We start from the raw sequence: 27,800 nt of genomic DNA on the forward strand, positions 1-27,800 counted from the left end.
AGCATAACGTTCACTGCGACTGGAAGAGGCAAAGAGGGCTTGTTACCTTCCAACCTTTATTTAAGAATTGTATCCAAGCCCACTCGATACCTCTCCTATTGATTTGTGGCCAAAAAATCAAATCTTTGATATTGATTTGTGGCCATGAAGATACATAACCGCCTTTAATTGCGAGTTCATTTCGAATGGATGCTTGCAACTTTTTTGCAATGAATTTAGAAATGCCCGCTTTTTTGTCCTTTTCAACTTTCATATTGAGGCTTGATCCTTGACCCAACCGTTGGTGAGCATCTAAAACTCGTTGGGAGTTGAAAATCAGTCCTCTTTTATCTTGGTATTCATCATGAACTCGATTTAAGTTGGACATATCTGCACAAAAATCGCCCAAGTTTCCAAAAAATTCGGAAAATTGTAAATGTGAAAAAATAGTGTGAAAATCCAAGATGGCCAAAAAATTCCAAAGGGAAGGGAAAAGAAGTTTGAAATCTGAAATCTCGCGAAAAATCCCAAAAGTATAAAAATCATGAAAAGTTGAAATATTGGGAAATTTGAGAAAAATTCCAAATTTGAAAAGAAAATCGATCCAAAAAGCTAAAGAATGGAAATTTCTTCATGAATGGAAAAGAAATTCAAGTAAAAACCAGAAAAAATGATTTTCTTATAAGGAGATTTTTTTTGGATTCACATGGAAGATTAAATATTAATTTATTGATATATGTTTTGGTTGTTTAAATAATAATCCAATAAAAATAAATATAGGAGAAAAGTTGGAAACAAATTTGATTTTTTCATTAAAATATGGAAATTAATTAAATATTGATTTTAATTTTTATTTAATTAATAAAAAAAAAAATCAAAATGGGATAAAGGAATACTTAGCTTCATCATGAAGCTAGAAGCATCAATAATAGCAACTTTTTGAAACAAATAGTGAAAAGCGACAAGTGGCACAAAAGATGGAAACCTTGATGGCTAAGTAAAACAACTACCTAATTTTAGCCTATAGCTTTAAAGAGATCTTTTTTGAGGGATGATTTATATAAGAAACCCTCTCATTCATTCTTTCTCACATAGGAATTTGAAGAGCAAATTGAGAATAGGAGTGAAATTCAAAGAGTTCAAAAAGAAGATTTTGTGGAAATTTTCGAAATTGTTGAGGAGTTTTCTAGGAATTCACGATAGAGGATTTTGAATCCTATCAGAAAGGAATTATTTTGCAGTGAGTTGTGGAAAATTGCGTATTTCTCGCGGAAATATTAAAAAGCAAATCTCGAAAGGAGTATGAAAATTTTGGCAAAGATCCAAAATCTTTGTCTTGTGGACAAGTATCTGTTTTTTATACTCTCTTTGCATAGTCTTATGTGTGGACATTTTCTATTTTGCAGGAAAGGAGAATGGTAGAACCAAGGGGAACAAGAGAAACATGCGGACAATTGATAAAGAATGAAAGGAGAGGATTCTATCCTAAATCGAAAATTGTGTCAAAGTGGGCAAAAATCGGAGATACAAGCCTTGGTGGCCTCGATTTGAAAGATTTTAACTGGAGAATGCTTGGATACAATGATCATCACCCGACACACCTAGCCACAAGAATTGTGAAGAGTGGAATTGTTGCTGGAGTTGGTTTCCCTCCTTTTCAACATCCAGAGTTGATTGTGGAATGTACCAAACACGACAGTCCTAGGGATAGAACCATCAGGGATTCTGAACGGAATATTCTAGCAAACTTTTTTGTGGCATCCAGTTCTGAAGCGTTCGGAATTCCTTCTCACCCAAGCATGGTCACAAAAACACAGGAGCAAGCATTGAGAATCTACACCTTTGGACTCCATTTCTGTGATGAAATAATCAACAAAAGATGGTTGAAAAAGAATAGATCACATCATTCCAAGATTCCTAAGGTGATAGCATGGTTCGACTTGCAGAGGGAATATAGTGACATGATCATGATGTTGAGTCGCATATTTGGCATGCCTCATTCTTGTAGATTTGAATGTTGGATGTGGTATTTTTTTGAGCAGGTGATGGAGAAAGGTGACAGAATAGATTGGGCTGGGCTCATAAGTGATAATTTGAATGAACAGTTGATGAATCTAGAGCATACAAGGAAATTTTACATGAGCTCATATGTAATCTACATGCTAGCATGGAGAATGAATTATGAGGGACTACGATGCAAAGGATCGATTGGAAGTGGAACTCAACACCTAAAAGTGCATGAGTGCTACCCGCAATTGCATTTATATTCAAAGGATGATTACATGAGGGTTAATAATATATTTGCCATGCGCATAGGAAGAACACTACAAAAAAGGCCACATATAAGATTGTCAGTGGGTGCAATGAAGTTGGTCAAAGAATATGGTGCGTGATTTATTCAGTTTCCCACCTTTTCATACATCTGAGTTCAAGGGTTCTCCATGGAGCCATACAAACTTCCCAGGTACCCAACGGATAACATGGTATTGTTAGAGCTTACTCGACAACTTACAACCTATGACAAGATTCAGAAAGGGAAGAAGTTGGGATTATAGTTCCCAATTTCCATAGGAGAAGGGCAAACCGAGGTATGCCCATGTCTAAAGGCTGCAGAGAGATCATCAGATGAGCTCCACTTCTTCAGTCTTTTGCTTTATTCGAAAAGGAATGATTTTGATCCTTAGAACAAGATCTCATCAATAGGAGGATCAAAGTACGAACATAAGGTTCCCTTTGAAAACTTTTGGGCAAATGCGGCAGATGAGAATGAGATTAGGAAGAAGATGCATTCAAGATTATTGTTGAACATTATTAGAACATGTAACATATTTAGGGTTCCTGATGAAATGGAGGAGGACCCAAACGTGATGCAAAGGGATTAAATCCAGAAATAGTTGAATCATGTGATATTCCGATTTCAATTGTTGCAACCAAACATAGAATATGCATATTTCGACTCCTCTTCCAAGTCAACCAAACAATTCCAAATGATATTCTAGAGCTTATTTTAAGAATGCACGAATACCAGAAGGGAGCTTATTCCAGCATAGATGAATTCCGCATTCACCGATTCTTGGAGTCAAACAAGCGCTTATGTACTTCAAGAAACCAACAACTAGAATATATATAGTTCTCACTATTAAGCCTACCTGGCTAAGGATGGATATCCAATCAGAAAAGAAAAGAGTTGGAACATATTTTAGATTTATTCTCTAACCTATCATTATATACTGACTGAAAATAGATATTATACTCAATGAAAAACAATCAAGAATTACAATGCTTTACCTGGTGTTGGAAATTGTCCAAACAACCCTACATAGCATGATGGTAACATACCAATTTTTCATAACTGTTGTAGAACAAATATGCAACTAACAACAAATCCTTTTCACATAAGGTATAAAGAGAGAAATAAATAATTCAAATGGGAACATTGTCTTATAGATATCTTTATAGTTTCCACCTTTCTTATCTATGACTATGTCAAACTTATGGACTATATTACTGCTGGAAACATGATAACAAACCTTGTGAGAATCCGACTATGAGACTTCACTTGCACACATTATCCATTCATTATTACATTTATTGGAGGACAGCATCAACAATAAGACAGAATGCTGACTTAGGAAAAACAGGAAATGAAAGAAAGGTAACTAGACTGTATATGCAAGGAAAGTTGGATACACAATTATGAATAAAGAACACCAGTGATATAAAAGACAGACTCCAATTCTAAAATCTATTTAATATTCCCTTGAATTTGGTCAAAAATAATTAGGCATTAGTGTTATGGATTCTATGCATCAATGGTGCAAAAGATATACGACTGGTATATTAATGTATTACATTCGGAGCTAAGATTTTTATCTACACATGATTTATATGCTTCAATGATTAAGTATACGTATTCTAAAATCTATATATTCTTCCCTGAAATCCGGTTTGAAAATAAGTAGATATCAATGTTATGAATTTGATGCAACATGGCACAAAGATACAGTTCATGTGATATGGAGATAATTAAAAAATTACAAGTCTCTATATTATTATTAGTTTCCAGATACTTTATGATTGTTGACAAGCTTATCATTACAAAGAAAAAAATAAAAAGAAGGCATACATTGGTTCAATGGCGATCTTACTTGACACTTCAATTTTTGTTTGAGTAGCTCTAATATCGAGAGTTCGGCTCCACAAGCGGTTTGGATTCCCACAGCAAGAAATGTGAAGGAGAAATAAAACAAAGGCAACACACTCAGTTAAAAATTATTCATAGTCAGATTAAACCGTAGACGAAACTATTCTCAGTTTCTTGAGAGACATCGACAACAATGAGTAAGAATAAAGAAATAGTGAAAAGGGTTGTGATGAGATACGATCATGAGACTCTAAATAAAGAAAAAGAAAAGAAAGAGCTTGGCTATACAACTTCCATCAATTACAAGAAGACTTTTCGGTTCCTCCATAAATTCGAATTCCAAAGCATTAAATCGATTAAAACAAAAAGAAGGAAAGATAAATAAAAGGTTGGAAAATAAAGTTGAAAGATTATACAATTCAAATTGTCAAATATTAAATCAATTTTAATGCCAAGTGTTAATTGGTTAAAAGTAAGAAATTATAGTTCGACTATTATAATTCCAAACATTATTATATTTTGAACATTATTACAATCACTTATTTAAATTATTAAATTATAATGATGCCAAATCAATTTTATATTATATGCACATATATAAATAATTATTAAAAATAATATGACAAATAATTATTCAAAATAATATGACGAAAGATAAATTAAAATCCTTTAAGATACGTATTATATTTTAACTCAATTATATTAATTAAATTATTTATTAAATAACTCATGCGGGTCCCATAGATGTATTTTGTTCCAAGTTGTTAGGTCCTCTACGCATCTACTCACTGATGGTGATGCTCTTGCCTAATTCTTTTCTGACAATGCTTCTACCCCACTAACATGCTCCCTACAAAGAAATTCTCCACCATTAAATTATATTATCATAATAAGTTATTTAAATAATCACAAAGGTTAACCATCTTCTTAATTCCATGAATTCGTGATTAATGATCAACTAACATGCCATCTTCACTTGAAATCATGATGACTAACTATCTTACCATTTCGCCAGATATAACAAATTAAATTGTCAGCTGATTTCATGTGAACCTCAACGGCTATATTTCAAGTTAGGTCAAAAATTGGGATGTAACATTGAGGGATTTTACATAATTCGGGCAATGCAGAACCCTATAGCTACCTCCTTTTCCATGTCATTTGTGGTGCTCAAATAATGGAGTCCTTGGAGTAGTTCTAGGCATAATTGGTTGCCTTCAGGGTTTGGAGGCAATAAATATTGCAAGTGACATTGGCGATCCCCATTCGGGTTGTATGCTATCTTTGATGCATTACCCACTAAAATAGTCAAGCACAAAGGAGATCTCCAAAACGTATTGTAGGTGGATATAAGCTAGAGACGTTTTTTGAAAACTTACAAAAGTTTGAGTATAATTTTTTTACATAATCACCTATGTCGGACAAGTACGCTTCAAGATTATTTGAATCGGGGCCCATTACCAACGCAAGGGATATGACTTTATTAGTCACTAAATTTCGATAAGTGGAAAGAATATACTTGGTAACCAAAGTCTATATATTTTTGCTTAGTAGTTTGTCACAAGTTTGCTGTGAAATTCCAAGGAGCATAATATATGTAAAGATAATGAATTAAAAGGCTTAAGAGATTACATTCAAGGAAGGAAGAACTTAATACTTGTCAGGAGATCAGAAGGTTGTTATTTGATTTAGAGGGAGTTCGATTGCTCATTAGAGGCAACCTTGGATAAAGAGGTCAAGAGGTTGATGCATGTACTTGAAGCTTAAGAAGTGAACCACATTATCTTAATATCTGGTGATTGTTGAGCCTGAGCGTACATCCACACTGTTGCACATTAACTCATGTAACTATATATCAAGGTATGCTTTCGTGATAGTGAGCAGATAGAGGATATGCTTCAGTCAACTTTTAAAGATCTTGGTCGGATTGACTTAGACAGAGTAGATTATGTCGAGATGGATTCTCTTGTGATCAAAAAACTGTAGCAGTTAAAAGACTATAATTAATGAGATGAAGTTTCAAATGTGTAATTTGAAAAGCCTTTATGTGAATCACTAAACGATAAATGAATACTTGGAATGCTATTCATTCAGAGCACATTATCATAAAAGATTTGACAATCGATATTTTCTGCAAAGCCTTCTAACAAAGTGAAGTTTGTGCATTGTTGAAGACAAACTCATAGTTATGGATCAGAGCCCTTATTGAGAGGGAAACTCAACATCAGTGAGTTCCCAAGATGTATCTTGATTTCTTAATGCATCCTTCTCTGAGAGAGAAAAGTTTGAGATGAAAACCTTTGTTCCACCATGAATATTCACCTTTGTTCCACCCTTTGGTAATATTCATGGTGGACCCACCCTCTAATATGGTTCACAGTGGATGTTGTGTGAGTAATTCAATGATCTTGTGAAAACTTGAGTCGGAAGTTAGACCTTCTCAAAACATCATTATAGGACCACATTAAGAACGTGTTACACTTCGTGATAACATTAATCTTCCACCTTCCAACTTGAATATCTTTCCATACACGTAATATTATGACGAGAGAACTTAGCTACGTCATTATCAACATGTGTTCTTCATGTCCCTAACCTCGATCCTTAGAATATCAACTCTGCTAAGAGATATAACAAGTTTACCAAAACATGCTCACCATGGATATGCCAAAGTTGTTAAACTTTATCTTCAAGGACATGATGCTCTGTTACCAATTGTTAGAAACAATAGCCCACCAAGATAATTGAGAAGGCAGTTGGGGGTGAATCAATTATCCAACAATTAGAACATTTATCTTCTTTAACTAAGCTTAACCATTCAACCAAAGTAAACAACAACCATAATAAGATGCACATAGACAATTACACCAAATATGTTAACTAGGGAAACCCTTGATTAAAGGGAAAACCCTGGTGGGAATGATGCCCACAAGATGTACTAATATAAATATTCTTTGTTAGAGGATGGACCTTGTTAGGAGTCTATTACAACATTTAGTACATATGAGTCCTTGTTAAGAGACTTTGAATCCTTGTTAAGAGATTTCAATCCTGTTAGGAGTTGTGCCAACCCTGTTAGGAGTTGTAGTACAATATATGCAAGGAGAGCCCATTGCCCAAACATTCAATTTCAACCATAAGAAGAGCTCACTGCGCAAGCATGCAATTTACTATTATGTTCCTCTTTCGTTTGTTTTGTCAATCGAACCAATCACTGTACGACCTTGTAGACTAGGTCGCCAACCTCGAATCACACAATAGAACTTCGGTAATGAAGTTTCCTTCACTTTTGCTTTGCTCTGCTCAACTTCGCATTGTGCTCTCTCTGCTGCTTACAGTCACTTCTGATTGATACAATTCCATACTGTATGATAAACGAAAATGTCCTTCCTTTATACTAAGTCAATAAAACAAATCCCTGAGTCGGCTGTTAGACCTTCTCAATTAATCATCATAGGACCACATTAAGAAAATAACACGTTACACTTAGTGATAACATTAATCGTCCGCCTTGCAACTTGAATATCTTTCCGTACACGCAATATTATGACGAGTGAGGTTAGCCATGTCATCATCAACATGTTTTCTTCACGTCCTCAACCTCGATTCTCAGAATAACAATTCTGCTAAGAGATATAACAAGTTTACTAGAACATGCCTTTGTAAACCCTATCTCAAAACATATATCACCAAAACCTAGATAACTTCTTTCAGACTTAACATTTCTTCATCCGACATTAATTGCATATACTAGATGCTCAGAAGTATCTTCAATAACCTTGGATAGTGAGAATACTCAACCAGCCGTCTGTACCAACTTGATCTTTCCGCTGTTCTTCTGTCAGATGCCAAAAAAGAGTGCTATGTTGAAATCAATGACAAACTCAGTCATGAATGTAACATATCTACAATACTTACCCATATCATTAGCATTTATGCTTCGAACAATCTTTGTCTTTGGCATTGATGGCAACATAGATGCAAAACATCTAGTTCCAAGAATATTAATAAAAGACTGTTAATCTTTCTTTTCAAATCCTCTTCATCAATCATTCTCCCCCATTGATATACCTCAATGTGCTTTCCATCAAACTGTCATTCAGTGTTGTACTTCTTCCGAAAATGCTATACTTGTTATTGCTTGTCTTTGCTTCTCCCCATGATCCATTTCCTCATGATGTTGTTACTTATCCCCTATGATGTTTTTTATGCCTACTTCTCCGCCATTGACATCAGTGTCAAAGGTTTCAGCAACCATCAAACTTTGCAGCAACTAATTCTTACCAGCTCAAGTGTCTAAAGACTCTGTTCAAAACAACATCCAACAAGAGCCCTAGATGACTTTGACCATCAAAGATACTCCCCCATACAGGAAGCATCAAAATTCAGTCTAGACAAACAATGGTGCTCTGTTACACTATACTGATGCACTTTTGCATCATCTACTTTGATGTAGGAAGGGGCTTAGCCTCTAGCATACTTTGCAAATACTCAAAAGTTTCTTTGCGAAGAGACTTGGTGAATATATTTGCAATCTGCTCTTTAGTGCTCACATACTCCAATCTAATTTCCTTTTATGCAACTTTCTCTCTCAACATGTGATACTTGATAGAAATGTGCTTCATCTTCGAAAGCAACACTGGATTCCTTGACATATGTACTATGCTTGTATTGTGTCAATGTATGACAATAGGTTCACTGATTTCTATCCGTATATCCTTAAGCATCTGCTTGATCCAAAGAATTTGATTGCAATTGTTTGCTGTTGCAACTTATTCTGCTTTCGTTGTACTTTGTGATGTACAATCCTATTTCTTGCTTAGCCAAGAAACCAATCTTCCTCCAAGAAAGGAGGCTCCACCATTGGTGCTCTTTTTGTCATCAATACTGCCTTGGCTCTCCTTCATTCTACAGATCATTGTTAGTCTCAAGAAATACTTCATCATTCCTTGGCGTAGAAACAACATCATTTGAATTGTAATCAACTATTCTCTTTTGTATCCTGAATTTCTCATCAATTCTCACATTTGCACTTTCCATAATAGTCTCCAAAACTGTTTCTTCTAATGCTTGCTCTTCATTAACCAATCTCGACTCCTTACTCTTTTGGAACATCTACTCGAAAAATGACCAAACTCTTTACATGTCAAACAAACAAAAATTTTCATACCTTCTGGCTTTCTTTTTGTAAGTTGATCAATACCTTCCTTTATCTTTATGTTTGCTTGGGATTTGGATCTATCTTTGCTTGAGCTTCCATTCTTATGTATACAGTAGAAGGATTTTGGATTTGGAAACTCAATACCCTGCTCTTTACACAAATTTGATAACTTACCAAGAATTTCGACCATTCAGGTGGTGAAATTTCTTTTGTTAGATGTAGGACTATCTTTTCTGAACATTCTTGCCATGGATCTCCCAAAGTTGTTAAACTTTATCTTCAAGGACCTGATGTTCTATTACTAATTGTTAGAAACAATTGTTCAACAAAATAACTGAGACGGGGGGGTGGGGGGGGGGGGGGGGGGTGAATCGGTTATCCAACAATTAAAATATTTATCTTCCTTAAATAAACTTAACCATTCAACCAAAGTAAACAAAAACCATAATAAGATGCACATAGACAATTACACTAGATATGTTAACTAGGGAAACCCTTTATCAGAGGGAAAACCTCGGTTGGAATGATGCCCACAAGATGATATGCTAATATAAATATTACTTGTTAGAGGATGTACCCTATTAGAAGTCTATTACAACATTTAGTACATATGAGTCCCTATTAGGAGATTTTGAATCCTTGTTAGGAGATTCCAATCCTATTAGGAGTTGTAGTACAATCTATGCAGGAAGAGCCCACTGCCCAACCATGCAATTTCAACTACAAAAGAGCTCATTGCTCAAACATGCAATTTACTGTTATGTTCCTCTTTCCTTTGTTCTATCAATTGAACCAATCACTGTCAGACCTTATAGACCAGGTCACCAACCTCAAATCACACAATAGAACCTTGGCAATGAAGTTTCCTTCACTTCCGCTTTGCTCTGCTCAACTTCACATTTCCCTCCTTTTGTTGCTTACAATCACTTTTGATCAATACAATTCCATACTGTATGATAAACAAAAATGTCCTTCCTTTATATCGAGTCGATAAAACAATTCCCTGTGTCGGCTGTTAAACTTTCTCAATTAATAATTATAGGATCACATTAAGAACACGTTACACTTGGCGATAACATTAATCTTCCGCCTTGCAACTTGAATATCTTTCTGCACATGCAATATTATGACGAGCGAGCTTAGCCACATCATCATCAACATGTCTTGTTTACATCCTCAACCTTGATTCTCAGAATAAGAATTTTGCTAAGAGATATAACAAGTTTACCAGAACATGCCTCTATAAACTCTATCTTAAAACAAATATCACCAAAACTTACATAACTTCTTCTAGACTTAACATTTCTTCATCCGACGTTAACTATATATACTAGATACTCAGAAGTATCTCCGATAACCTCAGATAGTGAGAATACTCAACTAGTTGTCTGTATCAATTTGATCTTTCTGCTGTTCTTTTGTCAGATACCAAAAAAGAGTGCTATGTTGACATAAATGACAAACTCAATCATGATTGTAACATATTATCATAGTAACATATCTAAAGTACTCCCCCATAGGAATATTATCAGCATTTATGCTTTTGACAGGCTCTTTATGCCTGCTTTTTTTATATTGGTAATGTCTTTTATTAATAGAAATTTTGGATTACAGCAATGATTACACCTTACATGAAAAGTCACCTATTGGCTGAATTTATCCATGAACACCATATCAAAATATAGATCAAATAACACTATACCCATACAAATTCAGGTATTACATAATGATATTGATGCAAAAAGGATTGAAGAACCCATAGCCCCGTCATTTGAATCAATCGGGTGCCTCCGGGCAAAAAAAATTTGAGATTTCAGCTCAAGCTGCTTGTGCAAATAGTCCACCTCTGCAATTCTTTTTCACATCACAATCCAACAAGGTCACGTCTACCTACGCGTCTGGGTGTCGTTTTTGAGCTCGACTGTAACCCTGCGCGCTCGACTGTAACCCTCGCACGACTGTTTGGGTGTCATTTTTGAGCTTCATGCCTGCGCGTCGTTTCTGAGCTTCATGCTTGCGTGTGTTTGGGCGTCGTTTTTGAGCTTCATGCTTGCGTTCTCTGTGATTGCGACAGTGACTGGGCCTACGATTGGAACTCGCGTGGTGAGCATTTGTTTGCAACCAGTGATCGTCCCATCCCCGCTACGGTGATTGTTTTCCACGAGTGGCTAGGATCCCTACGCGCTCGACTGTAACCCCTGTGCTGTGAGTGTGATCTTGTCGCAACTGTGATCACGAGACATGCGATGACCTCCAGTGACGCGTCTCTCCCGTGGCGACCATTTGTTTGCAACCCGTGTTTTCTCATAGCTCCAATGATTTGCTACTGGTCGGGTTTTCTCAGGCATTGTAGGTCGTTTCATTTTTGTTGATATTTTTGTTACTTGTTCTAGCAGGGGTTATTGCTGTATAGGCAGGCAATACTTTTCTCTCATACGGTGATCTCTGCTATTTTGGCTGTGATTTTGCTCCCTGTCTGTTATGACAGACAGTATGGAATCAGACTCAACTTAGAGCCAACAGATCAAAACTTACCAGAGGAGGTTGTGTGACAGAATTGCAAAACTTGAATCTGACAATGTTCAATTGAGAGAACAGATTTCCTCCCTTAGTATTATCATTTTCGAACTTAAGGGTGCCACCACCTTTAATATTGCCTGGTTTCAATGTTTCTCAGATACTTTTGCTAAGGAGACAATGGGTTTGCAAGCTAATATCAGTTCTATCATCACACAATTGGAGGGTCTTGATGCCATTAAAGAACAATAATCCATCATAGTAGCTAAACACTCCTCGCTTATTCTTGATACAGAACAAAAAGTCAAGACATGGGCCTCTCTTTGTAGTAACACAAATTCTCAACCTCTGGCCAATATTGATAAAATGGTGCAAGGTAAGATTGAGAATGAGCGTGTGAGGTGGGTTCGTGAGCTCAATCTGCGGGTTCGTGGACTCCCCTCTACCCATGATCTTCTCGTAGTGGGACACTCTTTCCTCTATGATCAACTTGGTCTTATCGAGATTGTGTTGGATCGGTGCTGGTTTGGACATGGGGATGTCCTTTTTATCAGATTCTTTTCACTGGCAGACAGGCTTCAGGCTCTCCGTGCTAAGAGGAAGTTGTTTTCCCTTCCTCCGAAGATATTCTTGGATGAAGATCTCACGAACTCCTAGGTTGCAGAGCTCAAACATGCTCGTGGTATTGTTGCTAAAGCTAGGCTGGATGGTAAATGGGCTGTTATCAGAAATCTGAGAGCTGTTATTAGAGATTCTCCCCCAAGTGGTTGGGAAAAGAGGCAGGCCCCCAAGGCCAAATGACGGTCCCACCAGTAGTCAGACAAGAGGGAGGCCCCCACTTGCTCCCTTCTTGTTAACTGGTGGAATGGTAATGGATCTTTATTGTCCTTACTTGGTCTTCTTCTTGATGCTGTGGGTTTTGCCGATACTCTTGTCATATTAGAGACTCACGAGAGTCCTGTGCGTCCTCTGCCAGGTGTCACAGGTTTCCTGTGGTTATCCGTTTTTAGGGAGGAGGTTCGTATTTCGGGTGGTGTGCGGGGTTCAGGGGGTGTGGCTTGTTTGATTAAGGATGATATTTTCAGTAGCACTTCTATCGTACACTCAGATTTGTTTGCCAGATTTATGTGGGTCCGTATTGATCGTTAGTGTTAGTCAGAGGGATATCTACTTGCTTGCTTGCTACTTTCCACCGGCTGTATCTCACAATGCTATTCATGGTACCAATGACGATGATCCTTTTATTCATCTTTGTGAGACTATCTCTCAGTTTACTGCCTTGGGGGACATTACTATTCTCATGGATTTCAATGCGAGAAGCAAAGCACTACAAACTCCACTTTATGATCATCGCTCTAACCCCATCTGCTCTACTGAGATTGATCCTACTTCTTTAGGGCTTCATAGACTTTCTAAGGATGCTCTTGGGCCGTTATTCGTGTATGGTAGACATGTGTTGAAGTTTTGTGATTCTTTTGGTTTGGTGATCCTAAATGCCCTCTCTTGCTTCCCTGGTTCTGAGATCTTCACTTGTTCGCCTCATGGTGGTGGTGCTAGTATCGTGGATTATGTTCTTGCCTATCCCTCCTTTATCCCGTGTTTTCGCAGTTTCACCATCTTGTGCCTTCCTCTTGCGGATCACTCTCTCCTCAGCATTCATAGTAGCCTCTCCCCTTTTTTTGCGCCCTCACTCATGTCACCTCATCATTCTTCTATTACCGCCCACTTGCCCATTCACTTCCATTTCATTGATGGTGATCGTGACCTCTTCTCCGCTCATCTTTCCAAACTCCTCGACCCTTCGGGGTTCTCTGACTCGTTCGAGGCCACCTCCATGTTTGACTTAATCGCATCGGCTATTCTTAAGTCTGCCACCCTTTCCATCCCTCATTGCACTCCCTTGCTTCTTCGCAGCAAGCGTTGTAATACTTGCCCTATGAACCAATGGTTTGATTCAGACTACAAATCCTTTCATCGTACTATGCGCTCTGCTTTTGAGGCTCACTCCACTGACTTGGCCAGTATTCGCTCATCTTATCTCCGCTTGCTTCGGAGTAAGAAGCGTAACTTCACTGCCTCAAAGTGTAAGTCACTTTGCTCCACACTGGTTAGCAATCCCCAACTCTTTTGGCATACTCTTTTCCCCATCATCCTCCTCTGCCTTCCATCCTTGACTTTCACTCCCTTGCGTTGCATACCATGGCTCTTTATGATATTCCTGGGTAGCCTCCCATTCACCCCCCTTTGCCTCGTTTCATTTGCCTTTTCACCCTTCCCACATTTTTGAGGTTATCAGATCCATGAAATGTAGTAGAGTTGCTGATGAGGAAGGTTTTTGGTTCAGCTTTTCAAGTTCGGTGCCTCAGTTCTGGGTCCCTATCTCTCTATTCTTTTTAATAGAGTGATTCACATTGGGTTTCTGGCTTCTTGGTCTAGGCACTTGATTCATCCCATTCACAAGATTGGGCCTGTCTCTGATCCGGGGAACTACAGAACCATCATGATTGGGCACGCTTTTGCCAAACTGTATGCTACTGCTCTTAATACTATGCTATCAGCGAAGCTCGACAGGATTGGTTGTAGGGCTAGAGGATAGGCGGGCTTTCAGATGGATTATCAGACTATGGACCACATCTTCACGCTACGGGCTATTATTGAGGAGGCCAGACACAGATCGGAAAATGTATACTATTGCTTTGTTGATTTTCGCAAAGCTTTTGATTCTATTCCTAGGGTGGCTCTGTTTGAGAGACTTAGGGAGATCGGTATTTTCGAGATGCTACGTATTGCTATTATGAGATTATATGAGACTGTGGTCGGTAGACTTCGGACTCCTGTTGGCTTCTCAGATCCGATCCATTGTACTATTGGGGTTAAGCAGGGGTTTCCTCTCTCTCCTACTTTATTTGGGTTATATATTGATGAGCTAGAGGATTTCCTCTTGGAGTCTTCACTCCCGGGTGATGGTTGTTATCTTTATCAGGTTCTGATCTCGATCCTTCTCTTTGCGGATGATATTGTTGTCCTTGCTTCCTCTCTTGACAGGTTACAGAGACTTCTTGATAGATTGGCTTTATTTTGTGATCAAAGACAGTTGGTGGTTAGCTTGGGTAAGACTCAGATCAAGGTCTTTAATTGTTTAAAGACCTCTTATCTTCACTTCACATTTCGAGCCCAGGAGATTAAGATTACTTCATCCTATTTGTATCTAGGTGTTATGTTTTCTGGATCGCGTTTTAGCATGAGACTTGCTATTCAGCCCAGAGTTAATAAGGGCATGGGTTCTCTTGCTTTGCTTGAGAAATAATGCTTCTGACATCACTTTTAGGATACCTCGTCTAAGTTATCTCTCCTAGATGCTCTTGTTGGATTGACTGTTCTTTATGGTTCTATGGTTTGGGGTCCTCTCCTTAGCTCTGATTGGGCCTCGATTGGGCTCAGACTCTACTTCCACACCGACACTCATCTACTTAGCTCATTACTACTTTTTTTACAGCTTTATCCCCCTTGCGTGGTGTAAAAAGGCCCTCTAGCTCTATTCGGTCTAGTGAGCTTTCTAGATGCGTCAGATCCCGTTCTGCTTATAGGCACCAGCAAAAGTCTTTTGGGACAAGTCGGTGTTTACTGCATAGGTTAATTAAGAAATGCACACAGACAATGGAAATATGAACAATAGAACTCCTTAGATTATTCGCATATGCCAGAACCTTACATTATGCTATGATAAGATGATTTACAATGATCCCAGACGGGGTATAAATACTATTCGGTGAACCTTCCAGAAGAGGTCCGTCGGCTACAAAACAATCCTAATCTACTCGTCGGCCCATCGGCAACAAAATCTCACCGACAACACCCTGTCGGCTACAAAATACACAATTTGCCGATTACAGTCGGAGACAGTGTAGTACCTCTATGCATCGACACGTGTATCATTCTGTGACTGATTTCTTCTCACCCAAGAAAGCCTCCTAGTGCTTTCTGTTGCTTGTATTTGTTTGTTGTTGTTGCTTTTCTTCGGACACCTTTGTGTACTCTTGCTGGCTTCAGCCTTGCTTTTTTGTAATCTTTCAGTCCCATAGACCTCTTTTTGGTCTTTTGTTAGACATTAATATCATTATCTTATCTTATCTTATCTACACTAACCACCACCTCGCCTTACTGTGCTGGAGAAACATTGACTCGTATACCTCTACCACTCGAGCCCGTCATACACACAACTTGACTACCTCGACTTCCAGTCGGTATCTACTTGTGCAATACAGGTTGCTCATTCTCATATGTTGGCACTGATGACTTGACACGAGCTGTCTTGTGTTTTCTACGACCCACCTCCAGGCTAAGGCCCCATGCCCACTCTTGGGATGCCAAAAACTTCACAAGCGATTGTCACAGGTTTTTAGAGAAAAGTTTGCTTCCATGGCTTCTATTCACACACCAACACTCGACATCAAATCCTAGCTTCAAAACGACATCCCACACCTAGACAATAGGTACTCCAAAATTTCCATCGAATTGTCTAAAAGGGCGCACAAAACATTGAACAAAGGCATCATTATATGGTCTGGATGGGAAATACACACATGCCATTTTCACAAGGCAGTACTCGCACCTCACAAAACAGACATCAGCCCACCTGCAACAAAAAACGTGGAGCACGACACTTATCTCTCATACCAACATTAAATCACAATGCCTCAAAATCTAATTCAAGTCTGCAGCATTAACAGATGTAAAGTCTTGAAACAATACATATTTCTCTGCCAAAGAACTGGCCACTCCAATTTTGGATAACCTGTGCCAAAATATTTGCATCTCTGTACACATGAGTTATTCTAAACTCTTCTACTTCATTTAAAAGGTTATGAATTTGTGTCATCTATTTATTTAAATGCCAAGCTCCCATTTGCCGTTTGGAAATGCCCTTCACCACCAGCTGAGAGTCCCCTTCCAAATGGAGCCTACTGTTTCCCAACTTAAACCCCATATGAATGGCGCTCACAACTGCAATACATTCAGCCTTGTTGTTGGATCCATTGACTATTCTCTTAACCCCAAGAACCAAACCATTACCAGCATCATCGCTCACAATCACAACAAATCCCTGATGGCCCTAGATTGCCTTTAGAGGCACCATTGAAGTTGATCTTAACCTGCCCATCCTCAGCGGGACACTATTCCTTTGACGTACCCTTAATAGCTGATGGATTAACTCTTTGAAGACCATTAATGGTCTCTATGTCCTTGTTTTTTGTCAATCTTGTTTGTGTGTGTTGAGTTTTTTTATTTTTATTTTAAATTTTAACAGTTTTTGCAAATTGGGGATGTTTGGGTGATGTTTGTGATTTAATCTTGCATCTCTGAAAATATCCCTTATAGGGTTATGTCTGAAAATGCAGGAAGTGCCCTGGGGCATGTAAATAATTATTTTGTTGATAGAATAAAGTTATAAAGCGTTTCTGTCATTGACAAATTATCAATGCAGAATTGGTGTTTGAGATTGCATGTGATATACTGATCTGGATATATGCTTTATGACATAATGAACAAATTGAATAAAATTGTATCGGGATGAACTGAAAGACTTGTCACCATTAAAGCAGTTTATAACTGCTCGCATGCAAAATTTTACAGACTGGACGGCGACATTCTCGACATATTGTTTTGAAACTAATACTGATTAAATTTTCCGTAGCTCAGAAAGCAAACAAACATGTTGAATACAATGTTTTATCTGAGTAACCAGATTTTGACTATTATTAATTGAGAACCGAAACTTTTTTAATAGTCAAAGCTAATAAATATTGGTTTCATCACTTTTTTCTTGGCTAATGGCACCTTGCATTTTGCAGATAATGACAGATGCCGCCTTACTTAAACGCCAGAAAAGGGAGATCGAAGAATTGCGCAAAAAGCTGCAGGTTCAAGTTATTACTAGCTTTTGTATTCTTTTAATGGAAACACAAATGATTCATAGTTGTTTGACATGATTATGCATATGGGTCGCAGGGATCACATTCAGGAGTCCTAGAACAGGAAATTCTGAAACTACGCAATGATATGCTCAAGGTTTCCGTAGATACTCATTGTTGAATTTTTATTTGGCTTTTGAATATAAATATAAATTTTTCAGATATCATCATGAATCATGGTAATGGTTTGATGCAGTTTGAACTAGAGAGGGAAAAACTAGCTATGGAGCTTGAGGAGGAGAGGAAGGCACAATTGGATCGTGATCGTCGTATCATGGAGCAACAGCAAAAGATAGAAAATCTTAGCACCCTAGTCATCAACTCAGATCAGGATAGAAACTCATATAAGGTAAGGCCATGCAAATTAGTGATTCCTTTCATGTTCTATCTATAGTTTCGTATTATTTCTGATTGTTGCATTAAACAAGTTATTTGACCATTTCCTACACCTAAATTAGACTCATATTTTTCTATTTGAATATTTATTACTATTTTTGTGAAGTTCAACAGCTGTGAACATAGTTTTGCTCCTCGACGAAGCCTGGAGAGTTTAAATCAGGTGAGACACCAAGATACTTAAGAGGTGCCAATTTTCTTGAAGCATGCAAGAAAAGATTTTGGAAACCTTTAATTGTTTTGGAGATGCTAAAGTGGGAAAAAGGACAATGTGAAAGATAGTATATATTAAGTCTTGGTGGGCCAATAACAATCAGTCATCATGGGTAGAACAAGATTGCGACATTAACTTGATAGGCAACTAGGCAGTGATAACATGAAGCGATACAATCATTTTAAGTAAGATTGTTTTGGTTGACTGTATCCCATCTACTCTCAAATATAGCTGACAAATATAACACATAATCTTGCTTTTCTTGCTTTCAGGGATTTTCTAATTCTGTTTTTGATATGAATAGGAAGGGAGATCAGCAAAGAATGGCTGCAGGGAAAGTTCACTGGGATGCCGTGTCACTTTAAGAAAGGAGAAGCTTCAGAATCCTCCCTTTGAGTCCCTATTAGACGGTTCTTCTGAGAAACAACATAGTTTTTCAAGACTTCCAGATGGAAGCCCTCTTCCTTGTGATTTTGAAAATGTAGCAGATGAAGATATGTGGATTAATATGAATAAAGGACATGTGACAGCTGAGCTGGATTTTTTGCAGTCCACTCCTAATCAAAATTGTTCTTCTGTGCCAAGCTTTATGTCTTCAGTAAGTTCTATAATCAGCACTGAATGTTCTTTTCATCTTTGAATTGTTCTGAAATTACTTAGACTATTTGCATTGCTGGATATTGCTTTAATACACTAAGTTACCAATTGGGGTGTGAATCCTGATTAAGATGCTTGAAATGTCTTTTGGGGGATGTGGATGCACTTGGATGTGTGTGCGCCTCTATATATATATATATATATATATATATATATATATATGCATTTCCATTAACCTTGAATATTAATCTTGAATGTTGAATAGATGGGTTGTTCTAGGATTCATAGATATTGCTAAAATCCTCAGTCAAAAACCACAGATCTCTTGAACTAGAAACAACATAGTAGAAATTGATCTCTGGATTTAAATCTGCTGCCATACAAACACTGAGACACATTTTCTGCTTGTAACACAAGACAATGCTCTGCAAATGCCCTCCTTACTCAGAGTAACCAATAATCGTCAACCTTCAAATTTAGCAATTCTGAATTCTTTCTTCTCTACATGCCTAAACTGGATTTAAAACTTAAGTTTTAATTAAATAATAGAAGCATATGCCCGGCAGAGCCACTTGGAAGCACCTTCCACTCGCATCCTGATGCCTGGGAGGCGCTTCCAGGTAGCTTCCACAGATATCCACCTCGGAATCCGCCTCCGCAATTATCCTCTTCCGCTTCCCAGCCAGGATGCCCGCATCGGTATCTAAGCTTATACATGATACTAAAAAATAAATAAGTTTTACAGTTGCTTTCTTTTTGGTATTTTCTATCTCATATCGGTCTGAACACTTCTATTGAAATTTTTGCCATGTTCAAGTAATCATTGAAGCCCTCATCAATTTATTTGCTAGATTCTTAGGATTGAACTGAAAATCCATGGTAATAAAGAAGCTTTGTTGAAAAATCTGGTAGAACTTTCCTTACTAATAACACTGTCAAAACCACCTCTGTTTAGGATTTTTCTTGTGATCTTGTCACTTTCAGTATGATCATTGCTGAAAGCAGTGTTGAGAACTGCCAGGTTTTATTTTAGGTAGCATTTTGACACTATTTAATAGTTGAATGTAGAAATTCATTTAATGAACAGGAAAAGGATTTTAAATGGGGCTTTCTCTCTGTTTTATCTCAAAATTAGGACTCCCGCTGTTTCCCTTTTTGTTGATATTGATTTGCTGGAATGGTCCTAATTGAAACAGGGTTATTCTATTTGGAGTTAACATATATCTGACTAAAGCAGTTAACACAAAATACTCGGCTCAATTACCTAATTTGTATTGCCATTTAAAATCCTCAGTAAATTTTTGTTGCATATTTAAAATGAGGGGAAGCTGAATGGCTTATACAATACTAAATAATTTAAAAATCTTCGTTTTATTGAATATTGAACCATTAAAATATGGAGTTGGTTAAATAATGATTGAAGGATGCAATAAATCTAATATGAATTAGAGGATCTCTGTGGTTTTCTGTTTCAAGTTTCAACTATTTGCTTTCCGAAAAAATCTATAACATTTTAAATTTCGGGAACTGAAATGACTGTCTTTGAAGATCTTGCTGATAATTTTTGTACAGCTCCAAATTCAGTTTTATGGACATGGCTAATAATTTTTGGGTTTGGGACATATTATGCTTGTTCATACAGAAAACGTGTAGAAAGCACATATTTCATTGTCAGTTCTGCAGCAATTGTATCCGAATTCTGCTCTAAACTTAGAATTATATTGTCAAACAGTTTCACAGTTTGTTTGATGGTAGTTTGGATATAATTTCAGTTTTGCAAATGATAGTTATATTCGAATTGCTCAGAATTGCAGAATAATGCATGCAATAGAAATTATCAAAGATAAAGTTCTTTCAACAGTAACAGAAATATAATAAACTGAGCTGATTTGCAAAATGCATCTTATGCTATCTTTAAATCATACTCAGAAACTACATGAAGTACAGATCTCTCTTTGGGCATGTAATGCGTATGCACCTTTATTAGGCTTTCACTCTATTAATAGTAGCTTCTAGCTTCTTTTCTTTCGGCAATAAACGGAAATGGACACTATCTGAATAAGATCGGGCCACAGACAAATATCATGCTTGCTTTAATCGTCATGCCAAAGATAACTCTTCCATGCTGAGTAATAGTCCTTACGCCATGGTATAGGATGCTCACGACATAAGTCAGATGCTCAAGCATGACAACTAGCACCCAGGCCAATGGAAGAAAGTTGGTTGTGACAAGGTAAGGAGTACTATGCCAATGATAGAAGCTTTCTTCAATGAGAATGAATTCTAACACCATAAGTTGATGCTCATGCATGACAACAAAACGCTACACTAATGGAACTAGGGTGATTGCACAAAGGTAAGAAATACTCTACACCAAGAATGACCTCGTGAAATCGAAGTAGGCTCACATCTAGAAACAAAATTTAAAACCAAGCTATTGAAGTCCTATATCAAGAATGAAAAAAGACAGATTTGATCTTGGAGTTAAGTTTCATGTTGCAACTCATGATATTTATTCAAGTTCAACCTCTGAACGAATTCCTTAGCAAATTATACCCAAATATCATAGTGTCCTCTATTTTTTCAAGATTTTGCAATGTCTCTAGATGTCATGCAAATTTTGTTGCTAAATGATATTGTGTGGCCTCGATAGCTCAATCATGAATATGTTATGAAAGACAATAATATCTCCAACACCGACCAGAGCAAGTAGTTTCGGTATCAGAACCGATAATCCCTTAGGCTTTTCCTAGGGTTGTAGGCTCCAAAAACTCTCTAATTTAATAATAGAAAATAAAACCAATTATATCTCAAATGAGTCATAAATTACTCTTTGATAACATACCCATAAGCTTTGGGAACACCTTTGAAATTCTTGCTTTTTTGTATTTTTGTAATTTAATTTAATTTAGGGAATAATAAAGTGACTTTGTAAATATATTCTTAAATATCCATTAAAGTCACCTTATACCACTTATGAAGTTAATTAAGTAATAATACCCTTACGATAAAAAGACATTTAACAACCATACATTTACACACACACACGACCATATGCATCAACATCTGCATCTGCACATATGCACATATACATATACATACACATACACATACACATACACATACACATACACATACACATACACATACACATACACATACACATACACATACACATACACATACACATACACATACATATATACATATACAGTCATGTCCCCTTTACAGAGTTTGTTAATTTCATTGTGCCAATAACTTGTTTTGCCTTGGTACTGAGAGCCAATGGAGTATTCTCAAGGATAAGTTCATTTTCGGCCTAGACAATTTTAGTTGTTGGCCAATCAGGATTGTTTTAGTGGGGTTTCCATACCTAGTTTTAGAAAATCAGCAGACTGAGTATTCTTGGCATTTTAGGGTCGGACTAAGAGCATCTTGTGAAGACCTTTTGGACGAGCTATTACCCATACATATTCGAGTTCATTGAATGAGAGAAATTAATGCCTGAAGATTTAATTGAATGATTAATAGAGTCACTATATAAATTAAGTTCACATTATTAAATGTCACTTTATTATTATGGGCACTTCATTTCCTTAAGGGGAAAAGTATAATTTAAGAAAGGGAGTGATGAAACAAAGATGGGAATATGAAGAGTCACCTATTTGGGCTTAAAAACAGGGAGAGGATTCATTTGCAAGATACTTGGTTTTGTGATTTAAATTTTCTTCTCTCTTGTAGAGTTATTTGGGAAGCTTTATGCTTTCAGCGAGTGTGAGGAGGAAAACCATCGAGCTTAGAAACATTGGACTGAATATCATTGTCTTGGTGGAGATATCACACGGGTATCTCACTTGTGTTTAAATCTCTATTTTCTTATGACCAATCTGCCTGTACAGTGTTTAAGATTGGTAATTGCATTGTTTTGCTGTGGGATTGTAATGTAATATTATTTTTAGAGTACAAGTATTTTCAGCTGGACATTGGTATTTGGTCAATGGATTGAAAATTTGTGCACGCAAGGCTGCTGTTAATTTTTTTCGTATTGTTTTATTTTATTTTTTTGGAGAAAATATCAAGTGAGGGATAAACATGTACATGTACATGTACGTATATGTATACATATATTATTTTGCTGGTCGAGTTTGCAGAAGTTTAACTCTTTTGTTTTTATAGATGCCAAAAAACATGGAAACAAATGTTGACACAGGTAAAATGCTGCTTGAAATGCTTTCTGACATATTAGTTTTTCAATAAAACCATGTATTTTCTCTTCTGAAATGTCAATATTTAAATTTAATGAATGTTAGTAATCAAATTTGCAGAAAAGCTGTTAATCTAGGAGACTTTAAATTTTAGGACTTTCTAAGTTGCTGAGTATTTTTTGAGTTTTTTGTGAGTATTTGTCAAATTGATTATTCTAGGCTTGCTGAGTTGTGATGCCATTTTTTTGAAAGTGAGCTCAACAAATAAATAAAAATATTGAATGTAAATGATCAGTAATACTTACACGAATATTGGTAAATACAATAAATAAATAAACAAATAATGGCTTTAACCCAAAACCTGAAAGATATATGCTTAAATAAGTCAATGGATAAAAGATAGTTGGGATACCAAAGAACAAGTAGTCAATGGATACTTATATATTAACATAATTAGATACAACGCAACTAAATAATACTCAAATATATTCCCAATGATACTAATAACACCTTCACAAGCAATATATTGGTCCCTTGTAATTCAATGGAGGTTATAATTTGAGGAGGTTATAAATAAATTATGAGGCTATTGTTAGGTTAGAGAAAGGAGACCCTTGTTTCAAGATTGTTGCAAGCATGAATGCTGATGATATTCCTATGGGGGAGTATTGTAGATACGTTACTATGATGATATGTTACATTCATGACTGAGTTTTTTATTGATGTCAACATAGCAATTTTATGTGGTATCTGACAGACGAACAGCGGAAAGATCATGTTGGTACGAATGACTAGTTGAGTATTATAACTATCCGAGGTTATGGGAGATGCTCTTGAGTATCTAGTATATGAAGTTAACATCGACAGAAGAAATGATAAGTCTAGAAGAAGTTATGTAAGTTTTGGTGATGTCTGTTCTGAGATAGAGTTTACAGAGACATGTTTGGGTAAACTTGTTATATATCTTAGCAGAATTGATATTCTAAGGATCGAGGTTAAGGACATGAAGAACACATGTTGATGATGATGTGGCTAAGTTCCGTCATCATAATATTATGTGTACAGAAAGATATTATTGCTGCAAGGCGGAAGATTAATGTTATCGCTAAGTGTAACGTGTTCTTAATGTGGTCCTATAATGATTAATTGAGAAGGTCTAACAACTGACTTAGGGAATTGTTTTATGGACTTGGTATAAAGGAAGGACATTTTCCTTTATCATATGACATGGTTGATGATTGATGATAAGCAACAGTAAGAGCAGAATGCAAAGTTGAGTAGAGCAGTGCAGAAGGGAAGGAAACTTCATTGCCGAGGTTTTGTTGAGTGATTAGAGGGTTGATATTTGGATCTGATGTTCGTGACCTGGTCTACAAGGTCTGATAGAGATTATTTCGGTAGACAAAACAAAGGAAAGGAGAACATAACAGTAAATTATTTGTTTGAGTAGTGAGCTCTTCTTGTAGTTGAAATAACATGTTTAGGCTGTGGGCTTATCTTGTATACATTGTACCGCAACTCCTAATAGTGTTGGCACGACTCCTAATACGGTATAATACAAGAACATACAAGCATGATTGGTATAATTATATTGGTAGTGATTAAGAAAAATGACTATAATTTCCCAAGGTTAATCTAATATGCTATAATAAGGGCACAAACTATATTATTACAAGTAACAAGTAAATAGTTTGTTATAAAAGCATGTGTCTCTATTTCATTAAAGAGATGCAACCTTTCATTTTTGCAAGATATTTAATGAGAAATAGCCTCATTCCAAAAAGCGAGGGGTATATATATATATATATCAGAAACAAGGAAACATATTAATGAATCAATGAAAAGAACATCCCATAAGGAATAAGCTTGTATATTGGAGACAATGGTAAAGATCTTGAGAGAGGCCTTATATCAAGCCACTACTTGGCTCTGAAAGTGGACCATCCTTTGGAATGATAATGGAAGGCCTTTATTTCTACTTTATACATCATGTATAGATTCATTTCGGTGGAACAATAGCCTCATGGCTTTGGGACACTATTGAAGTGAGTTTTGTTCCATTACCACATACAAAATTAAATACTAGTATTCCAAGATGAAACACCAAATCTCCAACTCTCCCTTGAATAAGGATGCTCAAATGCTAAACAACGTATGTGAATTACACATTCAAAGGAGGCAATCCAAAGGTTCCTTCTTTGTTGTTGTTGTCGGTAAACATTTGGCGCAATGGCTTAGGGGGGATAGAGTCATATCCGTCACTGATGGTGACAGCCATTTCAGGGGTAACAATGAAGCCTGCTCGAGAGGTTTTGCCAGCTGTACTAGAGGAAGGGGCTGATTTATTTATACTAGATGAGGAGATGGACACTTAGGAGGGAGTGATGGAGATACCAACAAGTGAGGGTTTGAGGACGCCTGGTGTTCATTTGGATGTAGTGGGCTTGGAAGCGGTGGTTGCGGTAGACGCAACATTGCTAGCTGCACTTGAGGAGTCATACAAAGAGAGTAGAGCTTAGAGGTTGAACATGTACTTGAGTACAAGATTTAACCCTATCCCAACACCACAAGCAACAGACATTCTTGCACCTGCGCGAGTAGTAGCCTCGAAAGGAGATCCTGTAGGCACGTAGACTTAGGTGGATGAGAGTCACCCGACACAGACCGATGGGATACCACTTAGCACGGTTGAGCTGATAATAGAAGCAGTGGACACGACTGTGGGTGCCCAACAACAGTCTACAGTGGGGCTAGAGATAGCGATGGGAGAGGTTATGGAGACATTCCTCGTTGATGTAGTGTCTCAGGCTTGCGAGGTGATGGCCTTTGCACAAACACAAGACTTGGATTTAGTGGTAAAGGAGCTGGAGCACATTGTATCCTTCATGAGGGTAGCATGTCCAATACCCTTTATAGTTTGTTTTGAGGAGTGCGGATGGCTGAGTGTAGAGATTGCCGAGATGCGCTAGGAGTAGGCCACTACGAGAAGGACGTGTATTGAGAGCTGCATAGAGGCTCTAACTAAGGAGATAGCCTAGATACATAGGCATGCTTATTATACCGTTTGAAGGAGCCAAGTAGACCAAACAACGACAGAGAGGGCTCAAGAGGATTTAGCTACTAGGGTAGCAGCAATGAAGGTGGAACTGGCTGCAAAGAAGGCTGTTTGGGAGTCAGAGAGAGTAGCCTAGGAATTTAAGAGGACAACATTTTTGGCTCAACAGAGTCAGCTACAACAGGTGGTAGCGGAGAAGGAAAGGGAGTTTGTAGAGTTTGCTAAATTGATGGAATCAACCTTGGAGATTCAGATGGAGGCTGAGGTAGATTTAAAGGCACAAACAGAACAAGTGGGTGAGCTACGAACAAAGTTGGACGAGCTTAGAGCACAAATATCTACTACACTAGGGATGCGACCTTCTTCTTAGTTGTGAACTTTGATGTATTTAATGGATTAAGTTGTTAAATCATATTTTTGAGTTTGTTGTATCTATTTTGTCATCTGGAGATGACTTTAATTTTTGGGGGTATGATGTTCTCGGTAAAATTTGTAATTTTGATCAGATTATTAGACTTTCAAAAATTCAATATAATATATTTATATAGATGTTTTAAGGTTAGATCCCTCCTTTGTAATAACATTATATAGCTGATATGCTTTTCAAACAAAGGTTTTTACTCACATTATATATGGAATATAATAAAGGAGCGTAACCACACACATACCCTTTCATGTGAACATCTTATCATGTCGTCTATCAAAAATGCACATAATCAAGATTAACGATGCGTTGAGGAGTGTAAGCAAATGATCCATGACATGACAGATGACATGTTAGATGGTACGTGTCTTGAACTTCTCCTTAATAAACTTGATCACGGGTAGGAATGTGGACCCTTTGACATGCACGATGTGCCATGTTGGTCAGAGTACATGCCACCTTCTATTTAGTATGCTTCACATATTAATAAGATATGAATACATTTAAACTTTAATGTTAATAGTATATATTCACTCATAATATCTAATTTGTAGTATTTTATCAAAGATTTGTTGTTTATATTTACACTTTTAGTTTTATCTGACTGAAGCTATAAAACATTAACAAAATCTATATTGTAGTTGACAGGTAAAATTGTATCCGAGAGGGCGCGTGATGGTTGAGTCAGCCCTTTGGGAAAGTATATGTACATCGTCCAAAGGGACTATTGAATCATCATTATCATTGTAATCGTTGCATACTGCTTATATGAATAAATTATCCTGTTCTGCGTAACATTCTAATACCTTAATGCGATAAGTTTCCATTTACCTTGAACGGTAAACAGTTGTGAACATTCATTCAATTGTAATGATGCGATTGGTTATCACAAAGGGACTTACTTTGTCTATGAAGAGGATAAAAACTTCACTTTAACTTCTTAAGTCACTTCCAACTAAACAATAGCAAAGAGATAAGGGTTTATAAATTTTATCTAAGAATGTAAGAAAATGTTGATGAAAGGGTTAACCTCTACTGAGAATGGCCTGGGATAAGGCATGTGCACCATTCTTTTCCTACCACTAGAGCATCTTGGTGTTATAGTGTCAACTAGACAACAAATGATGCTATGGATA

General features: G+C 37.0%; 1 protein-coding gene across 2 annotated transcripts in view; it reads left to right on the forward strand.

Annotated features, from left to right (window-relative positions):
* Positions 1–27,800, forward strand: part of LOC149537931 (kinesin-like protein KIN-7N) — a 148,182-nt gene that overhangs the window by 61,815 nt on the left and 58,567 nt on the right. For both annotated transcript variants that reach the window (XM_089799345.1, XM_089799346.1), the window contains exons 11-15: positions 17,654–17,722; positions 17,811–17,870; positions 17,970–18,122; positions 18,276–18,332; positions 18,688–18,981. In XM_089799345.1, coding sequence (XP_089655471.1) covers positions 17,654–17,722; positions 17,811–17,870; positions 17,970–18,122; positions 18,276–18,332; positions 18,688–18,981 — 633 coding nt within the window. The remainder of the gene's footprint in view (positions 1–17,653; positions 17,723–17,810; positions 17,871–17,969; positions 18,123–18,275; positions 18,333–18,687; positions 18,982–27,800) is intronic.

Source organism: Cupressus sempervirens, chromosome 9 (genome assembly GCF_028749045.1).
Source record: "Cupressus sempervirens isolate cs-2001-9-10 chromosome 9, ASM2874904v1, whole genome shotgun sequence".
Classification (NCBI taxonomy): Eukaryota; Viridiplantae; Streptophyta; class Pinopsida; order Cupressales; family Cupressaceae; genus Cupressus; species Cupressus sempervirens.